The 17,482-nt window shown below is 31.0% G+C and overlaps 2 protein-coding genes across 2 annotated transcripts in view; one reads left to right on the top strand and one right to left on the bottom strand.

Annotated features, from left to right (window-relative positions):
- Nucleotides 1-1,243: 1,243 nt before the first annotated feature.
- On the bottom strand, nt 1,244-6,552 carry LOC131842690 (major royal jelly protein 5-like). Its single transcript, XM_059191267.1, has 5 exons — nt 6,344-6,552; nt 5,355-5,502; nt 4,302-4,498; nt 2,149-2,369; nt 1,244-1,527 (listed from the first exon to the last, which is right to left on the bottom strand). The coding sequence occupies exons 1-5, from the start codon at nt 6,550-6,552 to the stop codon at nt 1,244-1,246; spliced, it is 1,059 nt and encodes a 352-aa protein (XP_059047250.1).
- A 1,972-nt stretch (nt 6,553-8,524) lies between these two features.
- Nucleotides 8,525-17,482, top strand: part of LOC131842473 (protein yellow) — a 34,011-nt gene continuing 25,053 nt past the window's right edge. The window contains exon 1 of the mRNA XM_059190997.1: nt 8,525-8,658. The gene's annotated coding sequence lies outside the window, so the exon portion shown is untranslated. The remainder of the gene's footprint in view (nt 8,659-17,482) is intronic.

The raw sequence follows: 17,482 nt of genomic DNA, 5'->3' as shown, positions 1-17,482 counted from the left end.
GCTTACGTTAATAATTATTAATCAGCAATAGATGTATTAAAAGATAATCCAAGCGTCATTGGTTTTAAAATACTGCACAAGTAGCAATATTTGTCACTATATCCCAGAATTATTTTCAATATCTATTTAAGTAATTATTACTTAATCAAATTGTATATTGCGCTAGCGTAATTAAGTATTGATTGAAGAAAATTTATTGAGTACTTGAACAATAAATTTAATTAACACATAATTGATTGATAATGATGTGAGCTTTAAAGTCAAAGTAACTTTGATGATCTTTTCTGACACGCTCACATGCGTAAATTTAAAAATTTGTAATGAAAAATAATTTTAGTTCCCATTGCATTTTTTTAAAAGAAGATAAATGAAATGCTGCCAACTTTACCTATTTAAAGTAAAATACATTTTGTATGATGTCATCTCACATTATCTGTGGAGTGACCAAAATTGCTAACTTGACATTGTATTGCCATTAAATTTTACACATTGTAACCAAAATACAAATTAATAGTATTATTTTATTATTTTTTAATCTTAATTCTTTTTACAAATGGTTCATATAATCTTTTAGAAAAACATGTTTGTCGCCACGGGTCAAACATGTCGTTTATTCTTAAACGACTGAAAAATAATAACATTAAATGAAACAGTAGTGTATAAAACACTCACAAACAACTACTGTTAGAATTTTTGTTATTATTTTTTCACTTTATATATTTACACATTATACAAACACTTATATAAAAATTTATTACCGTCATGTTGTTTTTAATTATAAAATAACAACCCATATAACCAGCAGTCGGCCTACACACAGGCAAGTTGCGTGAACTAAAAAGCGCTCATGAGCTCTCGAATTTATGTAAACTTAAAACTGTCGTTCCATCTTAAATTTTGTATTATGTTCGTTGTTTAATTTAAAGATGTTTATTATAATTTCATAATGTTATGTTTAAAATATAGTGTTGTATACACATATCAGCTTTTTATTGTCTCCTAAACATACTTTTAAAATAATTTTAACATTAATAGAACTGGCCTAATTATATCAAATGAATAAAACTGTTATTTTGCGGGTTGCATTATTAGAGAAAAACACTACTTATTGTTGATTATTTAATTACTTATTGTCAGTTATTCAACGTTAAGCAATTTACAATAGAAATATATAGATAAAACAATTTGTCAGTACATAAGTATTTATCTGTAATAATGAAAAAATCTAATTTATGTGAATAATTTAAATTTTCCCTATATAACTAATTCTATGGTAGGTAGCTAGGTTACTATGTACGGTGTCACCGTAATTGGAGTCGAGGACTATTAAAATCTGCTTCAAGGGGTCCGCAGTTACTGATGTGGGAGTCAGTCTTGGGCCCGGGGAGTGAATGCTGATGAGATTAGATGCATTATACGTCTCCCGGGCGTCCCATGACAGAACATCTGCGCATTCAGCATGTCGCAGATAAACGTGGTGAATGTCGAATCCAAGGAGTACTACTCGCTTGGAATGCTCGCTGAATACTGAAAGATATAGATAATAATATGAATTATGAAATAAAACTAGTTATAAAAAAGGTAGAGTAGAAACAATGAATGGGCCAAGTATCATACTTATATCGCACATCTGTTCATTTGTGTAAAAGGATAAAGTAGATAAAAATAGACAGATATACCTACATAAAATACATAATCTGATTGAGTACTCAATCAGATGAGATTTTAAATCAAACCCAAGTCATGATCATGTAGTAAATATATATACACAAGAATCCTTCTTTCTGAAGGTTTATCATAATGCAAATCGCGGAATATAAACTACAAACAAGTTACAGTAACTTGTTTGGATTTTATATTCCGCGATTGCATCTACAGCAAGATTGGTTATTGTTTTTTGATGATGATAGTGGGACGCTGCACATACAGCGGGGCACGGGGGCAAATCTGTCTATTAGTACGACATCGCGAATTCACTTGGAAATAACCACAATCGCTTCTGCAATAGGGGAAACAAATTGAGGTTAGCATGATAGCAATGGGGCTGCTAATTACCGTTAATAACAATTTAAGCCAAAGCCTAGGAAAATGCTTCAAACACACACAAAAGTTGGTTGACTAAGGAGCAATAATTATAACCGCAGTTACCTCTCAGTGCTGCAATTGAATTCTTCCTTCGTAGCGTTGCTGTGTCTAGTTCTAACAATCCTTGATTGTGGAGTCTGACTAGAATTAGTATAGTATTTGCTCCTCTCTTCATGAGGGCTAATTGTAGACCAGTTACTGGGGCGCATGCTAGTACAGACCACTCGGCATTATATGTGACATCATAGACAATAATTGCACCTCTTCTAGGATCTGATATATATCTAAAACAAAATAATAAACAGGTAGAATTGTAAGTTATTAACATAATACCTCTAATGATTGAAGTCGTAAGTACTTGCACAAAATTGTACGTAATTATTTTTCTAATGGATAATAACGGAATAGTGCATCCGCCTGCGCTAACGGTTTACGCTGGCGGGGCTTCAATGGAGGATGATAAGATGAGTATGACGACAGGGCAATTAGCCCATCCTGGTAAATTCATTGAATTTATCATGATGGTTTCCAGAAGAAACCACGTGGAGGTCAACTTGACATGGTACATTATTAATTTTCATAGTTGGAAAAAGAAAATTACGACCAGATTTTGTGGGCATGTGAAACAAACTCAAATCCTCATTATTATTATTTAGATGTCTTGTCAACATTGTACACAAATTTTTTAAAGTTTCACCTAGTAGATTTGACATTGTGGCGAAAGTGAGTGAGATTATCGTTTTTCTTTCTTTAATTCGTTAACGGTAGTTCTTTCTTTAATTATCTTAAGCAGTTAAGCTGGGCTCTAATATATCTAAATCTAAATATATTGCAGAAGTTCCGCCTGGATAACAAACTGTCTAGCACAGGGGGCTTGGTTAGTATTATCAATCCTCAAATAACAAATAAGGTATGTACCTACTTCCTAAAAACTCGGAATAAGCCATTATTAAAAATTTTGTATGTAGACATTATTATCGAAACTGCTGATTTGCATTTATCAACTTATTACAACACGTAGGTACGTAAATGTCAATGTAATTAAATTATATATATAGGTTGCTATAAATTAGGTATAAACATTGGCTATCAAGAACAAAATATGCGGCAACATATTTAACGCAACGCTTGACTGGTCAGTTGAGTCCCCAAGATCGAATTTAAATAAGTAATTTAATCTATATTAGAAAAGAACTTTGTGGTTCTGGCCGGCAAAAGAAGAATAAAAAATAACAGTCGAATAAAGGAGGAAGTTATCTAGTTGAATAAAAAGATTTTTTCGGACTACTCTACTGCTGTTGGCCGCAGCTGGCCTTTATAGCTTCATCGGATGAGCGGCTGAAGGCCTGACGGATACGACTTTAGTCTGAGGACATCGTTAGGGGTTCGAACCTCCGCTCGTCGTAATTTCGATCCCCGTTTGAATTGGACGGGGGATCGATATCCGATCGATCCCCCGTCCCGTCCGATCGGGCGAATAAAAAGTAGGTATAGATGATTACTTACTACATATTTTTAATTAGTAGGTAAGTACAGAGGTACAACACTATAGTTCCTTGGAGTGCATATGCATATTCGAAACGGTTATTATTTCAGTTAAATAAAAAGACATATATGTAAAGGTAGATAAAAGTTACCGAAGTAAGTAATTTATTTTTAAACTTAAAATCTTTCAAATCATGGTAAAGGCGAAAACGGATATGTACATAATTATAATTAAAATAAATAATTAAAAGAAATCATTGTGGAATAGTAGGTAAAACTAATTGTTGAAATTATTGTAATGCATAAGTATAGTTATTTTTAGCGCTCAGTACGCACTTTCTACAATAGAAAGACTGATGCAAAATGTAAGCAAACAGACGCAGATTCGCGAGAACTACGATTAGTAAGATATACTTACTTACTTAATTGGATAAATGTTAAATAGCATACTTTCTTTCAAAATATAATGAAGACTAAATATTTTCATAGCTAAGGTAGGTAACTACACGTTCCTTTAGTACTGGCGATTATAGATAAAGAATTAGTTCAATTAGTTCTAGATGTTTCTGAATTTGCTTACTTATAACGTTATAACATTGAAAGTATATTTTAAAAGTACTACTGTACCTAATATTTAATTGAATATTAGAATACATTATATTTGCTAGATTAATATAGGTATCTAATATATATGTATTTTGTTTTTGTAAATAGGTACATTGAAAACTTACACAAAAGGTCTCAGTCCTAACTCATACTCCACTACTATACTCTGTAATTGTACTGATAAGTCCGTCAGCGATGATAGAGTCATGTATTTGGTTATTTTCCCCAGCACGGTGTTAATGACCACAACTTTAGGTGGACACATGCATCGCGGCGATTCTAGAACCTCTACAACACCGGTATCTAGTATCCATAAGTTACCCTGAAAATATTATTTCAATTATTGTAAATTTAAGCTTGGGACGAAAACATTCACTAACCTTGCGGCTAGTGAGTTCGCTTTGTCGCCGGTATCAGGCTTCTGCGGCATCCAGTCACACCCAGCCGGAACCGTAGGTCGGACAACCTCGTATGCATGGCATGTACTCTTTCAACCCCTTATAACCCTTCTATCGCATTCAAAAGTATCCTATGTCCTTTCTCAAGATCTAGACTAATTGTGTACCAAATTTCACATAAATCTGTTCAGTAGTTTTGGCGTGTAAGTGAGACTGACAGACAGATAGTTACTTTTACAGTTATAAACTAAATTCAATAAAAAAGTTTCAATAAAAATTTGAAAACATTAATGAGACAATTGAGTAGTACTCTATCATAGATCTGGCTCCAAAAATGGCGTATTTACCTAAAATTTTTCATCCCCTATTTTATTTTACCCCATAAGGGTAATTTTATAAAAAATTTTGAATGTCATATTCATTTATATTTAATCAACAGAAAATCCACACGAATTTTTAATTAGTATGTTATATTTATTTATATTTAATCAACAGCCTCAAAAATAAGTTTCAAGCTGCTAGCTTCAAAAATAACGAATTTACATAAAAAAAATATCCCCTAATTTATGAGACAATTGAGATATTACTGAAGAAGAACACACATTTGTAAGTTTTGATCTTAAAGGAATACTGCTCCGTTTAATATTTTAGAGAAATTATAGGGTAAGAAGACAAACAAAGGGACGTGGTGTCCGTAATGCACTTTATGCATAAAGGCGACGGTTTTCTACCAGGTGAGCTGTCAGCTTCTTTGCTATTTTAGTAACAAATAAAAATTACCAAATGGTCGAGGTGCTCATCAACAGCATTTTGAATTGCATTACAGTCTCCAATTTTATTATAGCTGAGTTCTGGGTAGGCTTGCAACTCTGGCCCGCGTCGCCCTGCCACTAGCTGCCACACAGTTGATAGTATACCGTGTTTGAATCTAGAATGTACACTTATAAAATTAACATTAACACGTCTAAATCAATAAAATCGAATAGAAATAGAAATAATCTTTATTCAAATAAACTCATTACAAGCATTTTTGAATAGTCATATTTTGATTCTACCACTTCAGATTCATCACAAGAAGAATGAGCAAGAAACTTGTGTGTTGCCCTTTTTAATAGATGTTTTTTATATAAATAATTACAGTATAACAAGTAAGAGGCATGCGATAATCAACATAGAAATCGCTACGCACTCATTATTAGTGTAATCAGATAATATTGTCAGTGTTATGGATTTAAAGTTTTTCTATAAAAACTTTATTATCGTTATCTAACGAATTCTTCAATTTTGTAGTAAGCTTTTTTGCAAAGGAACTGTTTTATTTGACATTAAATCTTTTCTGGCAGATTTATAACAGACTCTGGTATTTTATTTTAAAACCTTACGCAATTGCCATAAAACAAATTACTAACTTTAACCAAAAAAACTTTAACTTTAAAAACTTTAAATGTGGTTTACATTTAGGTAAAATAAATAATAAATGTTATATACCTCTAGCTTAATCTACTTAACTAAAAATGGTACCCGGTAGTGATATAGATACATATTACTTAGTGGTATTTTTACCGGATTTAGATATTGTAACTATAAAGTCGTCTCCAAGTTTCCAAGTCTCTCTGTTTCAATAATTTCAGTCATCAAGCAGTTTGCTTTGTAAGCTTTGTTTAAGGTGAAATTATAGCTCCATATGAAAAAAGTTATTCTACAGGACTATTTGTAAATCAATATTCACTAATATATAAATCTGATATATTTTCCAATTCTTTAAATACCTGGGAGATATAACGTAGATATTATCTCTAAATGTAACAGCTTTAGTGACTATCACATGTTCTTTTATATATTGTCCGCTTCCGATAAGAAAATCTGCGCCGTTTTCACATTCCGAATGTATAGGTCCACCGACCCATGCTAAGTTGTTTGGATGGTTTAAAACAATTTCTAATATAGTAACAAAATGAATTAGTCTAAAAACGATCATTGCTTATGTTGAAAATTCTACACTGCAGTGCTTATAAAATTATTACTGATTGTTTTTCATAATGCGAATTTGCTTCAATAATTAAATTATCAAGAACTTAGTGTCGAGGTTTTCGGAAACGGTTATGAAATATTTTTAGTATACACTTGATAGGTACATTACATTAATTACATATGTATGTCATGTAATGTCGGTACATAAAAGTATTTTGTTGTATACATTTATGTACAAAACATTTTAAATTCTGAATCTGTCAAATACAGTAAAAATAAAATTTTAATGAATCGGAGATTGTGTATCAGTAATTTTTCATATAAGAGAAGTCGATTCTTGATTCTTCAATGTCATAGACACTTAATATCACTGTTGTAATAATTTTTGATATAGATATATGCTTTGCAGCTAGATTTTGTAATTGATATATGATCTACAATATGAAAACAGATACTATCCAAATACGGTTCCGCTCTATTTGTTCTTGTAGGAACATGAGTACGAATGGTACGAATTTACGAGTGCGATCGAGTTCCGACATCGAGGGTTGGGCTCATGTTTCCTGTTGATTGCACAGTCGCCTATACCTTGCTATTATATCGATCGAGGACAAAAAGATTTGATTGTGCGCGCCTGGGAATCAGTTGCATAGTGCTGCGGTATTTAGCACGACTAAGGTAATAAGTAGCGTTCTCTATTCTGCTACTAGTAAGCATTATTAGTACTACTAGTACTAGTAGTCATTTATTGACATAAATAAAAAATACGCTTAAATACTCTTTAAGTAAGGTAGTCACCTTACTTAAAGAGTATTTAAGCGTATTCGTTTAGACAAGACAAGGCCTGATATAGGTATTATATTTAAATAGATGGAGGTCAATAAAAAATCGTTTGAATGTTGTTTTGGAAGGACACAGTTGGTTGCCTGTGTTTTAAGAATATAAATTTACAAAGAAAGTTCTTTTTTATATGTCGGCCAATTCAGAATAGGGTAGTAAACCAGAGTTCACTAGACCAAGTCTCTCTCGGTTAGGTAGTTTTTTAGTATTTCGATTTATGATACACACAGTGCAAACTACTTTAGATACATGTACTGATTACTTGGGTTACGATCAATTGTATGAAATATGGTCTGTCTCCAACATTATTTAATGTTTTACTACAACAGGATTACCATTTTTGTAAATAATTTTGGGTAATTTGCACCTTAATATTACTACAATACTATATAAATTATTTTTTTATTGCTATTGTCTACTATTTAATTGCCAGCTACTAATATAAAAGACTTTTTAACCCATCTGCAATAAGGATATTGTCTTTTCAACTATGTACTTGTATACTCGTATGTTTCAATGTAGAATGATATGTCCGAATCGAGTGTAATCTAGATGATTTCACACAAATTTAATAGCTGCCTTTCATATTTTAATGAAGTTGTCAAAAGCAGTAATTATTTAATTAATTCGTCAGCTACTTGTATCCTGTACACTATACCGACAATCATTTGTCAAATATGTTTTTTTGTGTATCTCTCAGTCGATGACTTTGCTAATACTTAATGATTGCGATTATTTATAATTAGCTACATTTTTCTAAATAGTTTACTGTAGTGCTGTCCTATCTATGTCTAAAGTAGGATTTGTAATGATATTATTTTAGTAATAAATACTTCTGATTTCTCACATTGAATATGTTTTTAAATTTAAGAAGTATCTATACCTACCTATAAAATTGTGGTGTTATTATTCTAATTGCTTTCACGCTAAAATATAATTGAAACGAAGACCTTGACATTCCTCGCCTAAAAAATCGTGGCTACAGTAAATACGCACCTTGATAATAAAACAATACTGTTTAGGGTACGTAATACCGAGTCATGGCTGTTGTCAGCCGCCACGCCTTCGGGATTGACCACTTTTACTTTCAAAGGTGTTAAGTTGTAGAGGGGCGAGTAAATTTTGTGTGAGCGCGCGCGTGCGCTGGTTTTCGCGCGTCAGTTCAGTTTACAAGCGCATAGCTATCTCGCGCACTCTTTTACCACGCGCTCGATTGTCACGTGTTTTTTTCAGTAAGGATTATTGAACCATTTGTAGACGTTAATTTGAGACAGTAAGTTTCAGTTAATATTTATAATAATTTTACAATATGTGGATTGTTAGATGGGTACCTAAGCAATCGGGGAAAAATAGAAATGTATTTAATATAATTAAATTTATATAGGCATTGTAGGGACATATAAAACCGGATTGTGTTATAAGAACGTTGATGTTGAGGTAGGTTCTATAACGGATTTCTAGTATTTTCAACCTACTAATTTAATATTAATTAGGTATTACTTAATAAGGTTTTATAAAAAATAAGATTAAGCATTCCGTATTCAGTTGGACCACATCTGAGGAAAATGCTTAGCAGTCATGGATAGTCGCCCCGATTTTCAGTACTAAGATAAATCCAAATTTAAAAAACGAGGATTTTTTAGTTGTAAAAACAGGACAATTCGATTTAAAAACCGGACGCATTAATAGAGTATATTTATAGCAATATTATATATTATAATAAAATATAATAAATTAATATGTATTGAAAATAGGTGATTAAATTATATTTTTAATAAACGTATTAGAATGAAATTGTACGTGTTGAAAACCAGTTATTAAAGGATGTGCACGAATCGTAAAATCCATAAGACAATCTGAATTGTTTTTAAGCAGCGTCCTGCTTTAAATCTATTCTGGATGTCCTAGGACACTAGAAACATTAGGGCAGGAAAAACAGAACAACTTTCAAGTTTAAGATAAAAGAAGAAAAATATCAAAGCTCATTCATTAGTATGACTAAGTTTAGGTACCTACATGCATACTGCTAAGAGATTTTCTAGAAGCTTGTCATAAATAATTTTCAAAGATCATTAAAATATTCTGATTTTAATGATCATTTTGGAAAGATCATGTAATTAATATTACATACTCTAATAGTAACATAATTGAAGAGATTCGCAATTCAACTATAATTGGATAACTGGGTAGACTTTAACTAAAAAACAGTTTTATTAGTCCTTGTCAAGGTTAGGTGGTCTTAAGATATTTCTTCGCCTAGAATTAAAGTATTGTCCATACAATAAAAACCATATAATGCAAAAAAAATGAGCATCTTTTAGTTATTTATTATAAGCTGACAGAAAGGGTCATGTATCGCCATTTTTTATTCCTGTGAATATTTAACACTTTGTTCCATTCAAATAGAGATCGACAACCTGAGATGAGGTTCACACCTCTAGTCAATCTTTTCGATTAAAAGCGTGTCAGTCCGACAGTAGTTGGTCCAGCCTTCCTGCAAGTTTGTAGTACCCTCAGTACTCGTGCCATAACCGTGCGGTGAAGATGTAAAGACGACACCAACAGCATTCGAATTGTACGGAAAAAGCAATGGAAAGCATTCTAAATATAAATTTATATACAAATTCAAAATATTTATTCATGTAGGTCTATTATCCTATGATATGTCAAATCTACCGGCAGTTCGGAATGATTTCGAGATGAGAAGAACTGACAAGAAACTCAGCTCATGTTTACAAAAATACTTACATTCATTTATAAATTCAAATTTGGGAGAATAGAGTGACCACTCAGCATATGCTATTGTAAAAGCAAAAAGTCTAATCAGTGTTCGTAACCCGCACAGACCAGTCCAGACCAAGCTATACACTATGTATAAATCATGCGTTGTAGCATACCATGGTGTAGGCGACAGGTATGCAAATTATTAAAACTATTGTTCACTCGTATTCAACAAAACAATTGCTTGTGAGAAAATTGTGACTAAGATTCATATAGCGTCAAAAAAGTATTTCATACAGTAAAGTGTGAGCAGTTACCAGCATAATGCTATAGCGTGTTGAATGTATTAGAATCGTTTTGCACTTAAATGAAAATTTGTGCAATTATTTATAATTACTTATTAGCACTATAATTATGTTATTATTATTAATCATTAATCACAGAATACAAGGATATTAATTCAATTATTTTATGAAATAGGTAGAATATATTATAAAGTATTCAATGTTGAAACAATGCTTAGGTATACCTTGCATGAAAATATGTACCTAGCGACTAGCTATTTTACTTCGAGTTAAGTCTGTAATAAGTAATAGACAAGAGTAATGTGTAAGCACTAAGTATAAGCCTAACCCGTAAGAGGCATGGCTTAAAGATAGATATAATATTTTTATTTACCAACCTGTTATACCCCTACTCGTCTTATTCTATTTTTAGCGCTAAATAATGTCATAGTAAACTGATTTATTTATTTTTATGATATGAAAATAATACCATAACCATGATCTACTAATATAGTGTCATTGTATAGGAAATAAAACGTGTTAGTTGTGGCTAAAGCAAAACCACCTTAAAGCATGTTATTTCAATGATGTCCATTAATAAAAATTACGAAACAAAGTACAGCATAGTTTGAAAATATATTTATCTGAATGACTATGAGACGAGGAGATTGAAGAGAATAGATTTGCTTGAAGTAAACACAAAGAACTCTATCGGCAGAAGGGCTAACTTTGATGTTCCTGGATCCGTATCCAGGAACATCAAAGTTAGCCCTTCTGCTTAAGTTTCTAGAGTCCGTACTCTAGACACTTAAGTTATAATAGTAATTCTATTAAGGTGCCAATTAGGTAGGTATCTACCTAGAAACAACATCTGCTGCTTGCTGCATGATCAAATAAGAATAATTGCAAATTGTAGCAAACTTTCTTATTAATAAAACAAATACATTTATGTAATATCAAAGTACGCAATTGCAAAACAAATACTGAAAAGCAGGGGAAACTAGGGAATTGTATATTTAGTAATATCTTAGGGACTGCAGTACCTACTGTAGTCTTTGGTAGTAGTCGCGGTCGTGTTTTGGTATAGTAATATAAATTAAGATTGTAAATTGAAAATTGAATCATATACTACAACACAGAGAAATTACTGTTGCTCATGCGTGTAAAATTTTAAATAGGTATTGCATGTTGTGTCTACTAGCTGTGTCTGCAACTTCTTTCAAGTGAGTAATTATTAAACTTGGATTAAATACTTAAGTACAAAACCAGTTTACATCTATTTAATGTTTATAAATAGATATAGATAAGTAAAAAAAAATACGTTGATTTAGTGTTACCCGACATAAAATATGAAAGTAGAAAATAAATTCGAAAGTCGAAATTTCGAAAATGTAACCTTTAGACGTATACAGATTGATTGGGGTTTAACGATCGGAATTAAAAGTATCATAACTTCTAAAGATTATGGCTGCAACAAATTTTTTTCGGTCTATATTTTTCAACTGCAGGTGTCACGTATAGATATTAGTAAGTTTTATAAAGAAGTTCTCCGTCATTAAAAATTATCTTAGTATTAGAATAAAAATGTAGAGTGAAAAATATAAATAAATTAACTCCACCAGGCGGCGGTGGCTATTAAAATTGTTCACTACTTAAGCTTCACTCACATACATGTACATACAAATAAAAATTAGTGCAGCCGTTTGTATTAATTCTATAGTTACTCATGGCTATTGTTAGCGTTATTAAGATGGTTGATGTTGGAATTGGGTAATACTCTATCATTCAAGTTAAACAATAGTTCATTGTCCGATATTAAGCGGATAGCTGTTTACAAACATGTAGACAATGATCGTGCAGCAAGTAGCGGATGTTGTTTCATAGATACCTACCTAATTAGCACAATATGGAGATAGCTTGTTAACAATGTGCTGCAATACAGCTACCTTTTTTCCACCGTACCACTCACGCCATCAACAGGGAATTTATTCCCACACACTGGAACTTAAGTGGTCTCGGACAGAGCGGCTTCCAAAAAGTTTTCTCCCGCATATATTTAGACTATGGAATGAAATTCCTGCGGAGGTTTACTCTAGAGACTGCAGTGTGGGGTTTATTAAGAAACCCTTCTTAATAAACCCCACACTGCAGTTTCTATTCTAGTTTCTATTCATAGTTTCTTAAGGGTTAACAACGAGCACGTGACTCTCTTGGGGTTTCAGGCGTTCATAGTCTAGGGTAACTGTTTAGAATTACTAGATATTAATTTTAATATTGGCTAGCATGGTGGTTTACCACATTGCATTACCCTCTGATGGATGTAAATTCTGTCTGTTTCTTGGTGTCTTCTAGGTGTTTTCAAGAATAGAATAGAATAGAATAGAATTTTATTTTATTTAATTATGAATATCTAACAATTTCAATTTGAAATTGTTAGATATTCATAATTAAAATATATCCTTTGCATAAAGACTTTAGGAATATGTTATGTGACGAAGCCCAAGGGCCATTTCACAAGCATATATGGCTATATGTAATTTTGTTATTAATCAATATTTTAGATTATTTGTGTGAAGTTTTCTAACATTTTTTTAAATTACTCAATCTATACTGAAGTCTCTGCTTTAAAAGTAATGATCTGAATTAAGAGGGCCCAGATCAATTAAAATAATTGGTTTACATATCACGCACAAATGTGAAGTAACTAAATTAAATTCACACATGACGTAAAAATAATAATCACAAACCACAAAATTCAGTCAACAATCTTATTCGCTATGTATCATTAGACAAAAATCCATGTAGTTAACTAGTGTTAGCATTACGCTAACTGGGGCATGACACCAGTAAGTAGGTACGGAAATAATACGTTATTTAAATTAATGCAATTTTTTGATAGGCATACAAACAGTGGATACTTGGTAAATGTAATTTAGCCTTGAATGTTTATGTTTCTGCTCTATGCTGCTCGGATCTTTTTCCTAGAACGATGTAAGGCAATCGATTAGATAAATATCAAAAACAGTTCATATCTAGTTTATACATTAATAAAACATCGATTATTACTTTTACAAATCTACAGTTATGGTGCCAATGATTAGGTGTCCAATGATTAGCACATTACTTTTAAATTGAAATTAAGATATTTGTTAAAATTTCATAATCTAATAATAAATAAAATAATTTTCAACTACTGTTTGATAATTATTGAGAAAACAAATTTATAACTCTTCTCATATTCGTAATCATATGACATTTCAACGACTAAGATATCGGCTAAAATTGGTAGACAGAGCTACCCACGAAGACGATTTTTTACAAAGTCTACCTCGGTGTAAAATGTATCTATATATACACAAAAATACTATTTACACCAGTTTAGAATAAAGTTGTTAAGCTAATTAATAAAATAATATAAATCACTTTAAAATATATGTAACAAGGTAATATTAATGCTTTACTACGACAGTTACGACAAATTAATTCAAATAGCAAGCTAAAAAAATTTGATTGATGGCTAATGTTTGTTATTAACACGTATATTATTGTAACAAATCACATAGCTGGACAAATTTATGAGGTGTCACCTATTATAATGTACTCGGACGCATGTCCGTACGTTATGTTTTGTTTTGGAGTAATTGACTATGACAGTAATCTACACTTAAAAAGAGACTTGTTCTGATTTATCTTACAAAGCCTGATGGCGACTAGATACTTGGTATGCATCTGTACTTTGTGTTGCCCTATTGAGACCTGCATATATCTTCCATGGCAATTTCGGCAAATTCTAAGAAAGAATTTCCCGTGAAATGGTTATCCAAGGAAAAACGACTTTTTACAGTATCCAAGTTTAATATATTTATAGTTCACCATTAGCCTATATAGTTAAAAAATTTCTTTATTTTCTTGATGCTTGGGTATACGCCTAAATTTTTAAATAATATTGTGATATAATACATATTTACCTACATTTTTAAAGAATTTTAATGTTTTACGGAAATTGTTAAATGATTCACTGTTGAGCCGGGATCGCCGATTTGTAGTGTTGTTTGAAATTATCGACAAAATATAAGGTGAATGTTTAGGAGATATTAAAAATTAATATTAAACCACGTTAATTTGTTATTCACAAGTTAACAGTACAAATTGTTACTAATATTTTCGTAGTAAGAAAAACGTCAATGCTGATTAACCTTGCGTACATGCATGATAGTAGGTACTCTTATGACCATTCTCAATTTATACTTTGGAAACTACTGTACATATAGACAGAGAGAGGGAGAGAGACAGAATTTGATTCTGATTTGTTAGTCTCAAATATGTAGGTACTAAAAATAATCATAAGTATCTAAATAAAAAAGTACACTTTTCTACAAAAAAAATTGTTACAATTGAGTGTAACAAATTTTAATTAATAAAATAAGGTATCGCCAAAATTTATTCTATTTATTCATCTATAATGAATGAACAAGCGGACATAAGGATAATGTTAAAGAAGAATCATTTACATTGTGTCTCTATTTAATGTGATTTAAATATTAATGAAGTGTATATATATGTGGTAAAGCTGTCGTTTGTGATAGAAAGTAGATAAACCATACGATGTTATCTAATATTACCTGCACATTGCATATTAAGTAAATAAACATTTGGTTTCATAAATAACTATTCCTATTAATGAATCTTGTTATTTTCCGTTGAAAATTTTATTATATAAACTTTATTTGTATTACCTAGATTAAGAATGTCGTTTATTTTAATGTACTTTGTCATTTTTGTTTTTAATATTTCATTTAGGCTTACCCACAGAATAGATAGATATCTATGTATATGTAGTATCTTCTTTATCCCCTTTATATATTTCTCTGTTCTTACTGCTCTGCATAATCAAAACATGAAAGACAGATTTTTTAAATATTTATTCGTTACTTTTTTAAATGGTACATGCAAATGGCAACATGTCCTATTTGATTGATAATATAAATATAGCAATAAAATAATTTTACCGATGTAGAGTTTGTGAAGAGTCGTCTGCATGGTTGCCTCAGACTTAACTAATATAGACGCGAAGCAGTTTGCTTTGTGAGCGGAGTTGCGGCTAAAGTGTGATACAAGCACGTGAAAATTACAGGATAAGACATATGACTATGAATGGCAAGACATAAGATACAACACGGTCGTCACATGATAACGTGATCTCAGTAGCTCTTCATGTATATAGGTGAGGTTTACCACGTTCCATCATATGGGCCGTCACCTTGCTTGACATTCCAATTACATGAAAAATATATATAGGACTGTAATAAATATGTCGGTTCCATTCTCCTCTCATATTTCACCTACGACTGGTAAAACTGGTGTAACTGCCGCATTGTCAGAATTAATAACATTATGTTGTATTTCGTGAATGTAAGTATAAAGTTATAGCAGAAAAAATATACAAATCATCTATCACAGGAGTAGTCAAACCCCTACAGGAGTTTTTAAGAACAGTAATTGTGAAATAAATAATTGGAAAAATAAAGCTTTTTATCTATCTATCTATAACGTAGTAGAAAAAAAATGTGATAGAAACTCTTATACATAGATCACAATGAAACCTCATTAGATCCCTACTTAATATAAATGATTTCTCGGTCAGCCGGATAGTAACATACCTATGTACCTATTCATTATTATTCAAGTATTAAATTGCGTAATAATCGTAACATTGAAAACTTTACTGTCCATTATAAATGATCCGATTATATGACTGTATATGGTTCCTTGTTTAGGTATCTTTTTATATTGTACATAGTCTGCATTATTGTCTTTACAATTTTGATAAGTACACATACAATACGGAGTTTATACTAATCCTTAGATTTAAAATAAATATTTTTTCTGATTAATAATCATTTAAAGAGAAACTATTGTTTAAATATACTGAACATATCGATCAATTAATAAAAACTAACTGTAGTATTTTTAATAGTTAATACTATTCATCTGAAACTTTTAAATTATTTTATATATTATTTTATGAGATGAAAGTTAGCCTATGTCTGTCCTTATTATAAAATTTATGTTCAAGACAAATTTCAGAAAAATTCTTTTCTATATCTAATATATGTTTAACGAATAATTTGAGAAAATATAATAATCCAGAATTCTATGACATAAATACGTCATATTTTTTTCAATGAGAGATATTACGCCTACTATTAATTATTGTGCCGCATTACTAGTAGGCTTCGTGTCGGCGTGTCCGTCTAGGTATTACGACACGAGGCCATTCAGCATTCTCCTTAGCTTTAGGAAGTTGTCTTGTAATACAGACAAGACTATAACGGTATAAAACAATGACAAAGCGCTATATAAACTACTAACTGAGCCATCGATTTCAATCGGGGGAAATTTATAGCCTATGGGTTATTCTGATGTACTATATTATTGTAAAGTTTCATTAAAATCCATTCAGTAGTTTTTGTTTAAAAGAGTAACAAATATCTATCCATTCGTCCTTACTCACAAAATTTCAAGTTTGTAATATTAGTATGATTTGAAACAACATATAGATTAACGAATATTTCGTCTAATTTTATTTAGATATAAATATAGTGTTTACTTTTCATCGTAATACAATATATCTTCTCGGAAAATATCATTAAAATCTGTTCAAATTTTTCACATTGTAATATTAGAAGGTACCTATAAGAATTTATTGTTCAATTGGTACGAAGACAAGTAATGTTACCTATAGAAAGATAGTTTATCCTTGTTATCCTTAATACAAATTAATCCCAGTAGTTATAAAAAGACACATGAAACAATCTTCAAATAATTTATACCCGCAGGTCACAGGAAGGTGTGGAAATGAATAATATTATTCATTCAGTAGTCTGATATTGTTCAAATCGGGTATTATCGATCTTACGAGTAAGTCATCTAAATCTATTTACTAAAATGTCTCTGTGCTCTAACAAACTGTTGATATAGTTGTTAAATTTCCATTTTATTATACTACAGTGGCGGTAATAGCATAGCATAGAGCATTTTAGTATACATATATATGTATTATATTCGTATATTATTAAAATCGCTATAAAT

This window comes from Achroia grisella, unplaced genomic scaffold, assembly GCF_030625045.1.
Source record: "Achroia grisella isolate CSIRO2021 unplaced genomic scaffold, CSIRO_AGI_Agris_v1 utg241, whole genome shotgun sequence".
NCBI classification, from domain to species: domain Eukaryota; kingdom Metazoa; phylum Arthropoda; class Insecta; order Lepidoptera; family Pyralidae; genus Achroia; species Achroia grisella.
The sequence above is the reverse complement of the archived record's forward strand: the minus strand, read 5'-3'. Positions and strand labels throughout refer to the sequence as shown.